This window comes from Chiloscyllium plagiosum, unplaced genomic scaffold, assembly GCF_037043375.1.
Source record: "Chiloscyllium plagiosum isolate Xiang-an unplaced genomic scaffold, Cpla_swu_hap1 HiC_scaffold_9, whole genome shotgun sequence".
Lineage (NCBI taxonomy): Eukaryota > Metazoa > Chordata > Chondrichthyes > Orectolobiformes > Hemiscylliidae > Chiloscyllium > Chiloscyllium plagiosum.
Genome location: NW_028270147.1, coordinates 69,561,506 through 69,577,878, shown reverse-complemented (window position 1 = coordinate 69,577,878; position 16,373 = coordinate 69,561,506). Strand labels below are relative to the sequence as shown.

Genomic DNA, 16,373 nt, shown 5'->3' with positions numbered 1-16,373 from the left:
AATGGAACGTTATAAGTCAATTGATAAGTTCCAATTTTGCTTTCAGACTATAAGAGCAAAGCTCAAGTAGCAACATGATGCCAAGATAATGCGGCAGTTCATAACTCCAAAAGGCACAATGGGTAACTTACTGCATGAAATGTCATGTAATTTTCTACACAACTGTCACCATTGTCCATACCCCATGGGATCTTGGAGGAACTGCAAGAGAACAAACACTAGTGACTGAGAAACATAATTGCCAGAGAAAGAAAAGCATTCTGGGCTTAGTCACCTTTAGAACTATTCTCCATCCAGATAAGCATGCATTTGACTCATACAATAGTTCAAGGGATCAAGCACTTTCCAATCATTCCCATTTAGAGATTCCCAAGCTAAGGACAACTTAATGGTAATATTATTGCAGAACTGTTCATGCTTAATGCTCAAACTTCAAAATTGATCCCACAAAATTTCAGTTTTGACCGTAAATGTAATTGTCTGTTCACAGACATTACCAGTTTAATAAATTATTCAATTCTTGAGATATGGAACTAACAATTTAAAGGACAAGAGGAGGGGGGAGGAGGACAGACATTAAAACAGACATGGGGCTTCTATTTTCAACTACCGCAGATCTTGCGTTAACATATTCAGGTAATGCTGCAATAGTGGTATAAAGAAGGAACACAAACATATGTCCAAGTTCAGATGGAGAGAGATTCGGGGTGGGGGTGGGGCACCAAAATTATTTGATTATCCTAAAAGCCCAATGACTGGAAGTAATGCAGCTTGTAACTTGCTTGGCTTGGATCCTTGCCTGATGCAGCTCTTGTCAATCACAGTATGAATAACTGTCCATCTACACAACGTCAGATAAATGGATAAGCAGATTGGTCTGTCACCATTACCTGATTTTCTTTTCTCTCTTGTTTTATTGAACTCTCACTGACATAATTAGGAAACTGGCATACTGGAATGCCTCAGCTCTTCTATAGGTATTAATAGTAATCTGATCATTTCAACTGTGGTAATTTCTCAGTCAAGTTCAATCACCCTTTTCATCCAATTCCAATCACATCATAGCTCACGAGCACTAACCAGACAAAGTCATACATCCAAATAAAAGACTAAAAGTAACCAGGAAATTCTCCATTCTCGACTAGACTCTCACCTCCCTTTAAAAGGAGCCTTAATGAATTTCTGTTTCTTCTGAAGAAATTCTCCCTCTGACTAATTTAAAAAAATCACAACACCAAATTATACTTCAAGACCCACCTGCTCGAGACATGTGTCATAATATCTCCGAGCAGGTTGATTATAAAATGTTTATCCCAAAAGCTTAATGCATTTCTTCTATGCATCATGCCCTCAAAATCTTTTCCTTTGAAAGGTAACCAACTTTAACTCAAAAGCAGAAATTTCTTTTGGTTTATCACCTCTGCTTTCATATTCAATATTCCCATTCATGATTTGTGCATCTGACCTGCTCCTCTCCTCTTTTCATAGTTTCATCTATATATTTTTATATCAAAATTCATATTATACATACATATTCTGGATGTTTAGATTTATCATGCATTTATATCTGCCCAAGCCATTATTTTACTGACCGTGCCTTGGTCTCATTAGTTTGTTTTAATTTATTGATTAAATAAATAAGTCTAGATTTTTATATTAGCCTTGGTCCAATAGTGGCAAAGTTCCACTCCAGACACTTGATTATATAATGTCGACCGAGACTTCAGGACAATATTGAATGAAAACTGCAGAGGTGAACATTGCTGTGAGACACGTAACATAGATAGTGTCCTCTCAGTTGGATTCCTCAGCAAAACCAGTTTCAACCAAAATGGTACCTCAATAGTTTTCTGCTGCGTCTGATTTCAATGAAGTCACACACTACTGTATAACACTTCCCCAAATTTATGATATCCACCAATGCAACACTTGATCAAGCACCTTGAAAACCCATTTACTACAATTTATTAAAATCTCCTTGCATCTACTGAAATATCAAAGACCATGTCCACAAATCTACATTGCTAACTAAATCAGTTAGTAACAGCAAAAGTGTTAACTCAAGATTATCAACTCAGGCACATAAGCTATTAGTGGTCTCTCTCTTTGGATCATCAACTTCAATATAAATAACTTGCAAATGTTACCCAAATGAATTGTGCAACAAGGTTTTACATTTTAAACAAAAGTTTCCTGTACAAGGAAAGAAACAAGGCAAACACTGCTGATTTAATATTGATAAGCCCATATAATTGTAACTTGAAAATCTTAATATACCACTTCCTAATTCTTAGTTCCACTTGAGACTTTGCCAAAACATACGAACATGCTCAGCTTTTTTCACTTCAGAGACTAAACAAAAGTCTATTCTCAGGAAAGCACTTGATTTTCCACATTTTCCCAATCTGGTACTGAAACCTGCTCAGCTCTCTCTGCACAGTCCTCTACTAATGTCTTCCGTTAGCTTTAGCAGGTCAATCAGCCAATTATCCATTTCTCGTAAATTTGGACTGCCCATCCCTAACATTGATCACATTTGCAATTCCCACCAAAGGAAGAGGTTATGAACACCACCAGTTCTTAATGATATCCATACATCTTGTCACCAATTCACCATATTCTTCTCACCATCCTCAAGGTGACTGCTGTTTCTAATGAAAAAGAAGAGAGTTTCCCTGTAATTTTGTTTAAATCCGCCTTTCCGGCGGTATTGTTTTATCCCAGTGGGGACACCAACCCAAGGTTCCTGATCCTGAGTTGGGGACACTGCCAATGACCATAGAGGCGGGCTTCAAGGAAGTCAGCATCTTTCGTTAAGGTTAGGAATCTGGGATATTAAATCCAAAAGGACCCTCAACTGAAAACTAAAAGATTTCATTAAAACACAACCAAAAAGGACAAAGTTCACCATATCCAATAACAACATAACCCAAAGAAAAAAAAAAACCATAATCAGCTCGGACAAAAATGCATATACACAGCGTGGCGAGACCAAATTCAACGAATGCTCATTTGAAAAAAGAAGCCTGCGAAGGACACAAGTATGGTCATAAAATTCAAAAATCATTTTAAAAGACTGACGTTTTTGAAGAAACACACAGACTAAATCTGATAGAAGCAAACATTAAGTGGCTGACTGCTCAAAGATTGGTTTGTTACTCAATGGAAATATGTCATTAAAATTAACAATTCAAAATTTACATATTAGAGTAGGAGTACTGGAAAAGAAATTGAAGTTAGATTTTGCTGTCGCAGAGCATCTGACAACATCTGCCAATACAGATTGTTCTGTAGCCTTCAGCTCAAAGAAGCACAAAACATGGTTGATACAGCAAGCTGATCATGGCACAAGAAAAGCAAACGATTGAGACAGAGCAGGGTCACCATCAGGCTATCTCCTTAAACAATCAAGTTTCATGGTTAGAAAATATCCTCATTAAAAAGGAATGAAAGGCGAATTCAATATGAATCCAGTTACAGGAAGAGGGGGAAAGAATGATTGGAGTGAAGGAAAAAAAAGACAAATTAAGAGAAAGGCAAATACAAATACACTTTACCCATGGTTGAATATCTCAAAACTTCAAATCTTAAAGAACCATATACTTATTCACGCTTCTGGCTACTTAACAGTCAGTCACTGATACTTAATAAATAAAATAAAAACTTCATGCCAGATGAGACTGATATACAATTTAAGAGAACATCAAAAAGCCAAACTGGCTCACTGTTTTAGTGGGCCATAGAGGGGCTTCAGGACAATTTAGACAAGTTGAACAAATGAATAAATGCATGGTAGATGCAATATAATATGGGTAAGTATGAAGTTGCCCACTTCGGTATGAAAAACAGCATGGCAAAGTAGAACTTAAATGATTATAGATTTGAAAATAATTATCGAGAAAGGGTTTTGGGTGTCCTTGTACACCAGTTATTGAAAGCAAGTGCAGCACAGTCTGATATAACACGATAGATCCACTCTCATGCAATCTTGCGTTATAAAAGAAATCACAATAATTGCGCCATCTAATCAACTGAGGCCAGAATCACGTAATAGCCAAAGAGGTAAGGAAATTTCACATTCTGAAAATAACAGTCTAAGTTCTTCAATCGCATTATCGCACATGCTATAGAAGAACACCCTGAAAGCAGTTAGCATATCATTTGGTTTCCCGATTTTTATTACAATCAGGTTTAAGTAGAGGTGCAAAGCAGTCTTAATGAAGCTGCATTGGGCCTTGGGGAGATTACACTTGGAATGCTGATGCACTTTTGATCTTCTTACACGTGATACACTTGTCATAGGTGGAGTACAGCAAAGGTTCATGAGACTGATTCCAGGGATAGCAGATTTGTCCAAAGAGCTTGGGTCGAATGGGACTGTATTCACTGGAATATAGAACAACATGAGGGAATCACCATGAAATGCAAAACAACTGACAGGGCTGGACAAAATGGATACAGAAATAACGTTTCCCAAGCCAAAGCATCAAGAATAAGTAGTCACAGTCTCAGGATGTGTGATATGCTATTTTGGACTGAGGAGGAGAAAATGGTAAACCTCTGGAATTCTATATTTCAATATGCTGTGAAGTCACTGAACATATTAATGAAATAGATTTCAGAAGGATACAAGGGATATGACAAGAGAGTGGTAATATGATTTTGAGGTACAGGATCAGCAACGATCATGTTCAATGTCAGAATAGACGTGATGCTCCTATTTAAAATTATAATCAAAATGAGGTTACATTCATTAAGCACAGCCAACCTGAGCTTCAACACCTCTCCCAGAGGAAACCAACGCCAAAAAGTGGAAGAGGAAACAATGAAGAGCCCTGGAAACACTGACTAAAAAGCAACATAACAAATGTCCCAAAATGTTTCACAGAAGCAAGATACAGAAATTGACACCAGGTTAGAAGGGTTAACCAAATTTAGATCTCAGATGCAGACCTTAAGAAATTAAGAAACAGAGTTGGGAGGGAATTCCAGGACAAAGTGCTGAGACAGATGAAGACACTTTAACCAATAGTTTTTGGAAAAGGAATGAAAGCTGTGCAAAAAGCCAGAATCAAAGGACTAAAGATTGCAGGTGTTGCAATGCTGAGAGAGATTCTAGACATTCTAAGAGCTGTGGTCATGAAGGAATTTTAACAGAAGAGGAACATATTTGATTTGAGGTGCTGGAGACAAATGGCTCAAAAAAGTGATTTTTTTTAAACAGACCACTGGAGGATACCAACATTGTGACTGAACTACTCCATAGTGAAGGTGGTACTCAAGTGTTTTCATCATACGCTATATACTCAATGAGGAACTTCAAGCCAAAACAAAATGAAGTTTACAGGCTCACTTACAAGTTCTGACCAACTTAAGACATGAGTCACATCCACAAAAAGATTGTACTGAAACACTCCTCCGCACTAAACGGTTTGAAAGGGTAATGTGTATACAGGTCACATTGCTGACGACAGGAAGACTAAAGCAAGTTGCACAACAGAAACTCTGTGACTCTACACTATACTGTGAACACAAGTGAGATTTCAGTAGGATCAAGGGTTTGAGCTTGCATGAACCACTGGCAATATTTGCTTAAACAAAAGCTTTTAAATAAGATTACTACTCCACAATTTAGTTCAATTGCTGCTGCAAACATTATGGAATGAGAACAGTCTGATGGAGTTCTCATCTAAAACATTTACTCCAACATTCACTGACCTCCTGTACAAGTCAATTTTCAGTCTTAAAGTATGTCCAAATATTGATTCAACAAGGCAGAATAAAATGGCACCTACTATGAAGCTGTCTGGAACAGGCAGAAAGTAACTATTTGTTAAGGATCCAGTCAGGATTCAGGGGAGAGAATGGTCAGCCTTCTTTTTAGCTCTAAACTCAATTCCTACTTTTGATCCCCTTAACACAACAGGTGCAAAATTCCAATGGCTTCACATGGGAGTTTGTAAGTCACTGAATTAACACCCACGTCATATTTACTGTGGCAGTTCTTTTAAAAAGACAACGACATTTTGGAATTAAACGTAAAAATGCCTATAAATACTTCACCAGGTTATAGTCCAACAGGTTAATTTGGAAGCACTAGCTTTCGGAATGCCACTCCATCAGGCAAATGTGGTGGACAAGATCATGACCACAGACTTTACAGGCAAAGGAGTCCAGTATCGCAGACATGTGATACGCTAAACAATTTTAGATTGGGTATAAACTCCTTTGGCTATAAAATCTGTGATCATGATCTTGTCCTCCACAACGACCTGATGAAGGAGCAGTGCTCCGAAAGCTAGTGCTTCCAAATAAATCTGTTGGACTACAACCTGGTGTTGTATGTTTTTTTAAAAAACTTTGTCCACCCGGATCCGACACCGGCACGACCAAGTTGTAAATACTTTAGTGTTCTTATCTATTTGTCCTGTCAAAGCAAAAAAAAAAATTGAACAAGACAACTAGACTTACGGGAGCAATAAATATTTGTGCACCGAAAAGCAGCATTCTGACTTGCACAAGCAGTATAAGAATTATCTCAGCAAATGTATGAACAGAAACCACTGATCTGTCATCCCAGTCGTCCCCCCCCCACCCCTCCAAAACAGCCATCATTTTTGTTTCATGTGTACAAGGAAGAGTTAGACATCTAACAAGTAGAGTCACATGCTAATAGTTCATAATTGATTACTTGTAGCTGCAATCTATTTATTTCTAAGTAATGAAAACTGTAAATCTGGGTTTGCAAGCCAAGTTAAAGAATTGTGCATTTTTAAAAAAATATCTTATTTCTGTGACAATCCATGAACAGCAGGACTTGATTTACAGTGTGCTACCTTAGTGAGGAATAACAGAGCCCAGGGTCAATCCTGTCAAATTCTCTTCAGTAACATGTGGGAGATTTTTCAATTGTGAAATTGTATTGTGCGAAGGTGCTGAGAATAGCATCTACTTAGCAACCATGTCCCAAACTGTTCGATACATCCCAGAGTATATCCTGTCCTGCAGGTTGAACAATCCCACCAGATGTGACAGCATACTGGTGTACAGTTAGGATAGACCAGCATTGGAAGTTTTCAATATTGGTCCTGGCTCCAGGAGATGTTTTAGCAGATGGCACAGGAAAACATCCTGCTTGCAGCACCTACTGTCCTCACTTAGCTGATGATTCAATTGAATATGATATGATTTGTTAAAAAAAAACTCAGTGACAAGAGCAAAATATATTTTAGGTGGGAAGTCTGGAGCATCCATGATCAGGTAGTACCACTGCTGATCAAGCTGGCTGAATCACGGAAGAACGTAGCTGACAGACTGGGGCTGTAGCAGATAAGTGAGAGAATTAACTTGAGAAAATCTACTTGACATCATCCTCACTGCAACTGTCAGAGGCATCCTTCCATGACAATAATGGTAGAAGTGATCACCACCCATTCCTTGCAAATACAGAGCCGATTTTCATACAGATGAATGCATTCCAGTTGTTGCCTGGCACTGCAATACTGAGTTGGATAGACTCAAAATTAGACATCCACAAGACACTGTAGATCATCTATGATGACACTGAATAGCACAAAATGTAATGCCATGACCCAACCTATACCTCAATTTTTCATTATTATTGAGTAAGAAGACTATTCTGGTTCAATGAGGATACAGCAACATATAGAAAGGAGCAGCACCAGACATACCTCCAAACTGAGATGCCAGCCTGCTGACAAGCCAACACTGAATGTCACAGGTGCCAAACTGCAGAAAGTTTGGAACAGGCCGAATCTAATCACAACTAACAGACCTGTTGTAAATTCTTGTAGTACTGCCACTTGCCATGAGTAACACCGGATAATTTAAAAAATAACCAAGGGAAGCAGTTCCACAATTATCCCTATCCTCAAATCATGGTGTAGCCAGCATGCGATTATAAAAACAAGACTGCAATGTTCAGTTTCCTCCCAGGGATTCAACTATCACATGGTCTAGTCTTCAGTCAATTCAATTCAGTCCCCAAGATAAAGAAACAACTGAGCATATGGGAAAAAACAAAGGTTTGTTCAACATCTTAGCTGTGTGTTGGGAAATGTGGTCCCAGACCAGTCATATCTATAACCAAGTGACCACCTGTCCAACAAAATGGGCAACAGCATGGTTGTGTTCAGGCCACAAAAATCTAGGCAAATCCAATCCACCCGATTATTTCTTTGTCAGTCTAACAACAAAAGGGCATCACCAACTGTACTATTAAGTTGCAATGACTCAACAACCATCAGGTCAACGATGCGCAATTTGGGTAAAACCAGGACATCTGGCTCCTTACGTCCTTCATCTGAACGTGAACAAAATGGCCGAATTCCAGGAAGGACGGGAACTTCCTTTGACATTAAGGCAGCATTGGACCAAGCGTGGTAACAAGGAGTCTGAGCGAAATTGAAACCATTGAAATCAAAAAGGGAAAAACTCTTCACTGGCAATGCAATCACTTACTCTCACAACACTACTGCAACAGTTTCTCAATGTTCTCAGCCTAACCATCTTCCACTACTTCAATGAACAACCTTCAATATGATGCAATGCTAAGGACCTCAACTGACTGCTCCAGTATTCTGTGCTTTTCACTTCTCAGATACTAAAGTAGTCTGTGTTTGCGTGCAGCAAACATTCGAGTGTGGACTGATGAGTAACACGTGCACATACGAGTGCAAAAGAATTCCGATTAACAGAGTCCAAACACTTCCCTTTCAATTTCAACTACATTACCACTGTTGATACCTCCGTTAACAATATTTAGGGGGCCCCAATTGACCAGATATGGAACTGTACCAACCACAAATACAGTAATCACAAGAGCACAGCAGAGGTTGGGAAATCTGCAAGACGCTCACCTACCAGTTCCTTCAGTTTTTCCACCAATCGACAAGACAAGTCAGGAAAGTGATGCAATACTTCTCATTCACCTGAATTAATGCAGCACAATATTATTCATGAACCCCAATATAATCCAGGACCAAGTAATAAATTTGACTGGCACTCCATCAACATTATCTTCAACATTCGCTCCCTTCACCATTAACAGTGGCTGCAATACATATTGTTGACGAGATGCACTGAAAATTCTTATTGCTATTTAAACTCTACTTTTGATATGCAGCCCCTGCCATCAAAACGAGGGCAACAGGCACACAGCAACATTACCAGTTTGAAAGATTCCCTCCAAGTCACACATTACCCTAACTGGGAATCTAAGTACCATTACTCATGGCCAGAGTAAAAATCTTAAAATTTCCTATCTCACAATAAATGGTCCGATATGCTACAGAAATTCAAAAAGACAGCTCACAACCATTTCTGGTCAACGGCAATAAAAGCTAACATTACCAGCCACATTCCAAACAATGATTTTTTTTAAAAAGAGGAAATACTTGCATTAAGTTTCAGGCAGTATTGTTCACATGTGAGAAGCAAGTCAGAAGCAAAAGGTTCAGAACCCTTTCCATAAACCACTCCATTACCTGAAGTATGCAAAATAAATATTTCACAATACAGAAAAGCACCAAATGTATTAGATGCGGACACAGCCCCAATCTAGTACCTCAATGTACCATGGCTAGTAAAATATGAGTTACACAAGACTATGAGAGCATAAATAGGTACATCGCTGGAATCTTTTCCCCACTGCAGCTGTACCTACCACCAGAGGTTTTATGTTTCAGGTGAGGATTGAAGGAAGAATTTTTTTCACCCAGAGGGTGGCAGAAATGAAACGCACTGCCTGATTTCCTCAAAACTTTTAAGCATCTGAACGTGCACTGAAAATGCCAGTAGACAGGAGGCTATGGGCCAAGTGCAGATAAATAAGATTAGTATAGCCTGGTGTTTGTTAGCATTGAAATGATGGGTCAAAGGGCCTGTTTGTATGACTCCATAAATTCTAGATTAGAGTGGTGCTGGAAAAGCACAGCAGTTCAGGCAGCATCCGAGGAGCAGAAACTCCATAAATTGTTGTGGTTCTGTTCGCCGAGCTGGAAGTTTTTGTTGCAAACGTTTCGTCCCCTGGCTAGGCGACATCATCAGTGCTTGGGAGCCTCCTGCGAAGCGCTTCTTTGATGTTTCCTCCGGTGTTTGTAGTGGTTAGCCCCACAGGGGGCTAACACCTTCAACACATTGTCTAGCTATCACCATTGTTAACAGCTAACCCAAGAATGCAACTTTAAAAAAAAGGGTTTTGTGATTTACACATGAAAGAAGTGAAACTATCACTGTATTCTAACAGATGAAAGGCTTAACAGACAATCAATTCTTGAATGTATAATTTCAGTTACATCACACTGCAAACTTTTGCTATAAATTCTGTGTTACGATCGAGCCCTCCACAATCACCTGATGAAGGAGCGTCGCTCCGAAAGCTAGTGTGCTTCCAATTAAACCTGTTGGACTATAACCTGGTGTTGTGTGATTTTTAACTCTGCTTTTTAGTGATATTGTTAACAACTTGGATGTATCTAGGGAGCATGTTTGATGATACAGAAATTGGTCATGTGATTGCTAGCAAGGAAAATAGCTTCAGAAAGATCAATGGACTCATCAGGTTGACAGAAAGGTGGCAAATGGATTTCAACCAGGAGAAATGAGATGATTCATGCTAGTAGGTCAAATAAGACAAAGGAATACACAATTGGAAAATATAGAAATGGAAGGACCTTGAAATGAATGTCTGCAGTTTCTTCAGGTCAAAATGATGGTTAAAAAGCATGGAATCTGTCCTTTTATTAACTCAAGTACAGCATATACAGTATAAATGTGGAGTTTTTGCTGGGATTGTCTAAATCACCATATTAAGCCACACTTAAATATGGCATGCAATCTGGTCACTTCACTACAGAAAGGATATAATTACATGAAACAGGGTACATTGGAGATTTATGAAGATGTGGCCAGGATCAGAAAAATGCAGTTAGGAGGAAAATCCTAGGGAAAGTCTCAGATCGTTCTCCTCGATACAGTAGTACCTATGGGAGATTTGATTCAAGATGTACAACATTGAGGAAGGAGGGATTGCTAGATACAATGAATAGGATGGGTCTACTCATCTTAGCAGAGATGTCAATGACCAGGAGATACTGACTTTCTACCAATCATTTAAAAGTTGGAGGGGAGTTATGGCAAAGGTTTATCAATGGCATTGAATGGATCAATTAATAGTATTACTGTTACATGTATTTTAGTGAGAAAAACAGTAAAATACAGTGAAAAGCTTTTGCACTGTCACCATGATCAAACGCCACTGGAACTTTCTGCCTTCGAGGGGTGCGGTGGCAGAAACACTCAAATCATTAACGACAACGGCCCAAGTGGCGACTTTGAGCTGTAAACTTTCGGTTATTCTATTCGATGATAGATGTATAAACAGCAGTGCTATCCAATATATTAACCGCTGCAGCTAATCTGGAATCCAGAAATAATTACTCGCATTTCTGATTCAATACATAAGAAAGAGACACAGTTTAGGACATGTGATCTTATTACTCATGCTACCCCAATATTATGCACGCATGCCTTCTGCGCAGAGTTCAAACTAAAGATAAAGCAATGTTTTTTTTAAATCACAGCGTTTCCTTTCCTTTGTTATTAAACTAAGCATGCACGTCAAACACATTTAGATTCTATGTACAAGGAGATCCCTAATGAGTGAGTGGATAAAACGGTTTCTCCTCGGTATATTCGGCTTGAATGCGTCTCTGACAAAGGTGACGGGTACAACTTCAATGGTTTTCGCTCGCCAGAAGTCGTATGAATTTTTTTTGTGGATGGCCGCCAACTGCACTGACGTATACCTCACCTCCATAACATACAAACACATCTTTTCCCTTCGACACCTCTTCGCATTCTTTTGTAAATACAGAGTTTACAACGATTGCAACAATGTGACGAATACGTTGGATGTGAAGCTAACCGCCTCCATTAGAAAGGAGTCTGGCGTGGAGGAAATTACTCACCATTGCTGACTGGTCGGACGTAAACATCATCAGTCCCCTCAGAACTCCTCGGACTGTCTTCGTTCATGGATTTCGCGGAACTACGCCGACCCCTAAACGTCACTCCCGTCTCACTCGCCATTAGCTTCCTGCCAATGGGCAAAGAACAAGAGAGAAATCAGCGACAGAGCAAATAAATGGGCAATAGTGTTTAAAATCCTTAAACGATTTTAAACCCGCAGTTAGTCCTTAAAACTCTACACCTTTGTTGTAGAAAATAAAAAAGTTATTATAAGCTTTGTGTTTCATCCAAAAAGGAACGATAAATCACAAGGATCAAACAATTTAAACTGACAAGACGACAAAAAAAAACATTTTCCCTTAAACCAAATCTTTAATTCTGAGTTCGAAAAGGAAGTAAGTGGTATAAATTTCTTGACTAGCTGCTGAGCCAGAACAAACCCTCGATGAAAAACTCTTTGAACTGATGTAACTTCTCTGAGCCTGGGCCAAGGAATGAGAGGCATCAGGGGTACCGCACAGTCGGCAGACACATTCTCAGCTGACAGCAGGAAGCTGTATTGGGGCACTGCGGAACGGCTCTTAAAATGTGAAAGAGGGGAAATGGAACAGGACCAGCGACAACATCCCGCAATTATCAATCGACTCCCTCGCTCCATGTACTGTAGTATAATAACTCGATCCCACAGTTGGCAGCTAACCCTCTGAGCGGATTCCCACCGCGGTGAAAGGCAGGTATCAAAGCCGAAGAAGCCATGAGTCTATAAGCTTCCCTCACCTGCTCCAACACTCGATACAAACGCTGCTCCAAGTGTCCGCGTTCGGAAAGAGAACGTGACCCAGAGAGCGCGCGCCGCATGACGCGCTAAGAAAGGGGGAGGGGGAGGTGGAGAGACGTCAATGCGCGTGCTACTGCAGGGCCGCCTATCCGTTCGTGACCCTGCCTTCACGGATACAAATGTACAAGGAAGGTATCGGGAGCCGATCCAACGGGGAACGGAAGAAGGAAGAGACAAAACAGCAAACTAAAAGGAAAGAGAATTTTTTTTAAAAAGTGAAATTATCCTCTTTACTGCAATAATTAACACTTACTTTTGAGAGATCAAATTTTCACTCGATCTGATAATCTGAGGTGATATTTCTCCCTCAATGCCAGAACTTTTTTTAAATGATTGCCCTTCTCGTCTCTTTTTATAATTCTCGATTCCAAGCAGTTAAACCGGGGTACGCAGCCTTCCTATCAACCCAAGTAACGTTGTGCATTATAAGCTCTGACAATGTTCAATGAGCAAGGTTCTGCCCTCTTCACAGACCTGCTGATCCAGCATTTCTTTTTATTTTAGATTACCGACGTTCGCAACTTTTTGCTTCAGAATTGTTGAGCAGAGAACTTGACGGCCTTAACACAGAAACCGACGTGGTACTAGATGTTGGAGCATTTAAACCCCAAAGACAGTTGAGAGATTAAACACAAAAAAAACTACTGCTGACGGAGATCTGAAACAAAAACAGAATTTGCCGGAGAAACTCAGCATGTCCTGGAGAGAAAAGGGAGTTAACTTTGCGAGTCCGATGACCCTGTTTAAGCATAGTTTTGAACAAAGAGAGGGGATAGCTTGTACACATCAAATCTTTCTCTACCGTCCGGAAACGAGAATTCCTGTAGCAAGTAGATTTTCCATGTCAGACAGGAGACTAGTTCTGAGGAAGGGTCATTCGACCCGAAACGCAAACTCTGATTTCTCTCCACAGATGCTGTCAGACCTGCTAAGCTTTTCAGCAATTTCTGTTTTTGTTTCTAGGAAAACTTGGGTCCTTGACTTGGCAAAGTCATGCTAATCCAAGAAAAGGTCAACTGTTCCTCTGTTTGACAGAGGTCCTTTTCAGGGATTCTCCATTTGACAATCGGACAGCAGGAATTGCTGAACATAGTACTGTTTTAGCTTCCCAAAGCATCAAAGATTTCGACGGTGCCAGCTACCTGGACATGAAATTAAATAGCACAGATGCGCATGTCACACAACATTCATGTGTGGTGGTTTGATGTTAACAATAATTGAAGTTAAAAATCAGACAACACCAGGTTATAGTCCAACAGGTTTAATTGGAAGCACACTAGCTTTCGGAGCGACGCTCCTTCATCGGCTTTCAATTAAACCTGTTGGAGTATAACCTGGTGTTGTCTGATTTTTAACTTTGTACACCCCAATCCAACACCGGCATCTCCAAATCATGAACAATAATTGAAACATGGTCACAGTACCAAGCGGCAACATTCTTGCTCTGCCACTATCCATTCATTTTTTTTGCCTGAGCGTTCAAATGTACATGAGCAGATAATGGACATTACCAATGACGAATGCTCGGAGGAGAAAGCTAAAACAGAAAGTACTGGAAGAACTCAGTAGGTCTGGCAGCCTCCATGGAGTGAGTTAACGTTTCAAGTCCAACGTGACAGTTCCAAAGAACCATAAAATTGTTGCAGTGGTGAAGAAGGCCATTTAACCTATAGTATCTGCACTTTCTCTCTGAGCAATTTACATTTAGAGTCATAGATACATAGAGATGGACAGCACAGAAACAGACCTTTCGGTCTAACTTGTCCATGCTGACCAGATATCCTAAATTAATCAAGTCCCATTTGCCAGCACATGGCCCATATCCCTCTAAACCCTTCCTATTCATATACCCATCCAGACATCTTTTAACTGTTGTAATTGTACTAGCCTCAACCACTTCCTCAGGCAGTTCATTCCATACATGCACCACCCTCTGCATGAAAGCGTTGCCCCTTAGATTCCTTTTAAATTTTTCCCCTCTCACCCTAAACCTATGCCCTCAAATTCTGGAATCCCCACCCCAGGGAAAAGACCTTGTCTATTTAACCTTTTCATTCCCTCATGATTTTATAAACTCTAGAAGGTCACCCCTCAGCCTCTGACGCTCCTGGAAAAATAGCGCCAGCCTGTTCAGCCTCTCTCTATAACTCAAATTCTCCAACCCTGGCAACATCCTTGTAAATCTTTCTGAACTCTTTCAAGTTTCACAACATCCTTCCTTAGGAAGACCAGAATTACATGCAATATTCCAAAAGTAGCCTAACCAATATCCTGTACAGCCATAATATGACCTCCCAAGTCCTATACTCAATGCTCTGACCAATAAAGGCAAGTATACCAAACACCTTATTATCCTAATTATCTGAGACTCCACTTTGTGTCAATCCCCTACCATCCTCTTGTACTCTGCACATTGTTTTTCTTTAAGTAATCACCCAAAGCCCTCCTGAATGCTTCACTTGAACCTGCCATCTCCATACATTTAGACAGTACATTTCAGATCTTAACTACACACTGTGTGGAAAATGATTTTTCTTACCTTGCTCTTGCTTCTTTTCCAAAAACTTGTTAAAACTGGGCCTTCTGATCCTTGAACTAATCACAAGTCGGAACAATTTCTCCCTATCCATTTTGTCCAAATCTTTCATGATTTTGAACTATTGTATCAAATCGCTGTTTTGCCTTCTCCTCCCCAAGGAAAACAATTCCAATATTTCCAATTTTTCCAAATAACTGAAGTCTCTAATCTCTGGAACCATTATGCAGCCTCTCCAGAACATTCACATCCTTCCTATTGTGAACTGTACACAACACTCCATTCATATGTAACTCAAAACATTAACTCTGCTTCTCACTCTAAAGATGCCAGTAGACCTGCTGTGTTTTTCCAGCACTGTTTTTATTTCAGATCTTCAGCATCCACAATACTTTGCTTCCAATCATACAAATCGTTGTGCCTTTACCTGGTAACTCTGTGTTCACAAGTAAGGAAGAGCACACAATGAAGGCAATGACAGCAATGAAAAGTCTGTGTCAGAGAGCTCAGCCCCTTCAAATTTGGCTTGTTTAGATTCATCAACATTGCCCAGGAGACCATCAATAAAAAGGATCATTATTAAGGCCGCAGAAAATTTACAGCATGCAACTGAGTTTCCATGTACACTTTTTATGAATCACAATGGAGGAGAATACTTCAAGCATAATCAGTTTATATCACAAGGTGTTATAGCATAGCCCTCATTGTGAAATATCAATCAGAAAGTAAATAAGTCTATTCAGTGATAGCCTTAACCATGTAGATTCTGGATGCCAACAACAATCTTCCCTCTGTCACAAGGTCAGAAGTGGGATGATTGCACAATGTTCAGTATCACTGACAACACATCAGATTACTGAAGCAGCCCTTGTCCAAATGCATCAAGATCTCGTCAACATCCAGCATTGGGTAAACTGTTAAATGGCAACTAACATTTATGTCACACAAGTACCAAGCAATGATTATAACTAACAAGAATGAATCAAACCATCATTCAGAGATGCTCAA

The 16,373-nt window shown here is 39.7% G+C and overlaps 1 protein-coding gene across 4 annotated transcripts in view; it reads right to left on the bottom strand.

Moving 5' to 3' along the window:
• soat1 (sterol O-acyltransferase 1) overlaps nucleotides 1–16,373 on the bottom strand; it is a 105,322-nt gene that overhangs the window by 52,050 nt on the left and 36,899 nt on the right. For 2 of the 4 annotated variants that reach the window (XM_043699579.2, XM_087990760.1), the window contains exon 2: nucleotides 11,991–12,118. In XM_043699579.2, coding sequence (XP_043555514.1) covers nucleotides 11,991–12,118 — 128 coding nt within the window. Of the gene's footprint in view, nucleotides 1–11,990; nucleotides 12,119–12,768; nucleotides 12,865–16,373 lie in introns of those variants that run through there. The other 2 variants (XM_043699581.2, XM_043699580.2) reach the window with 2 other exon arrangements.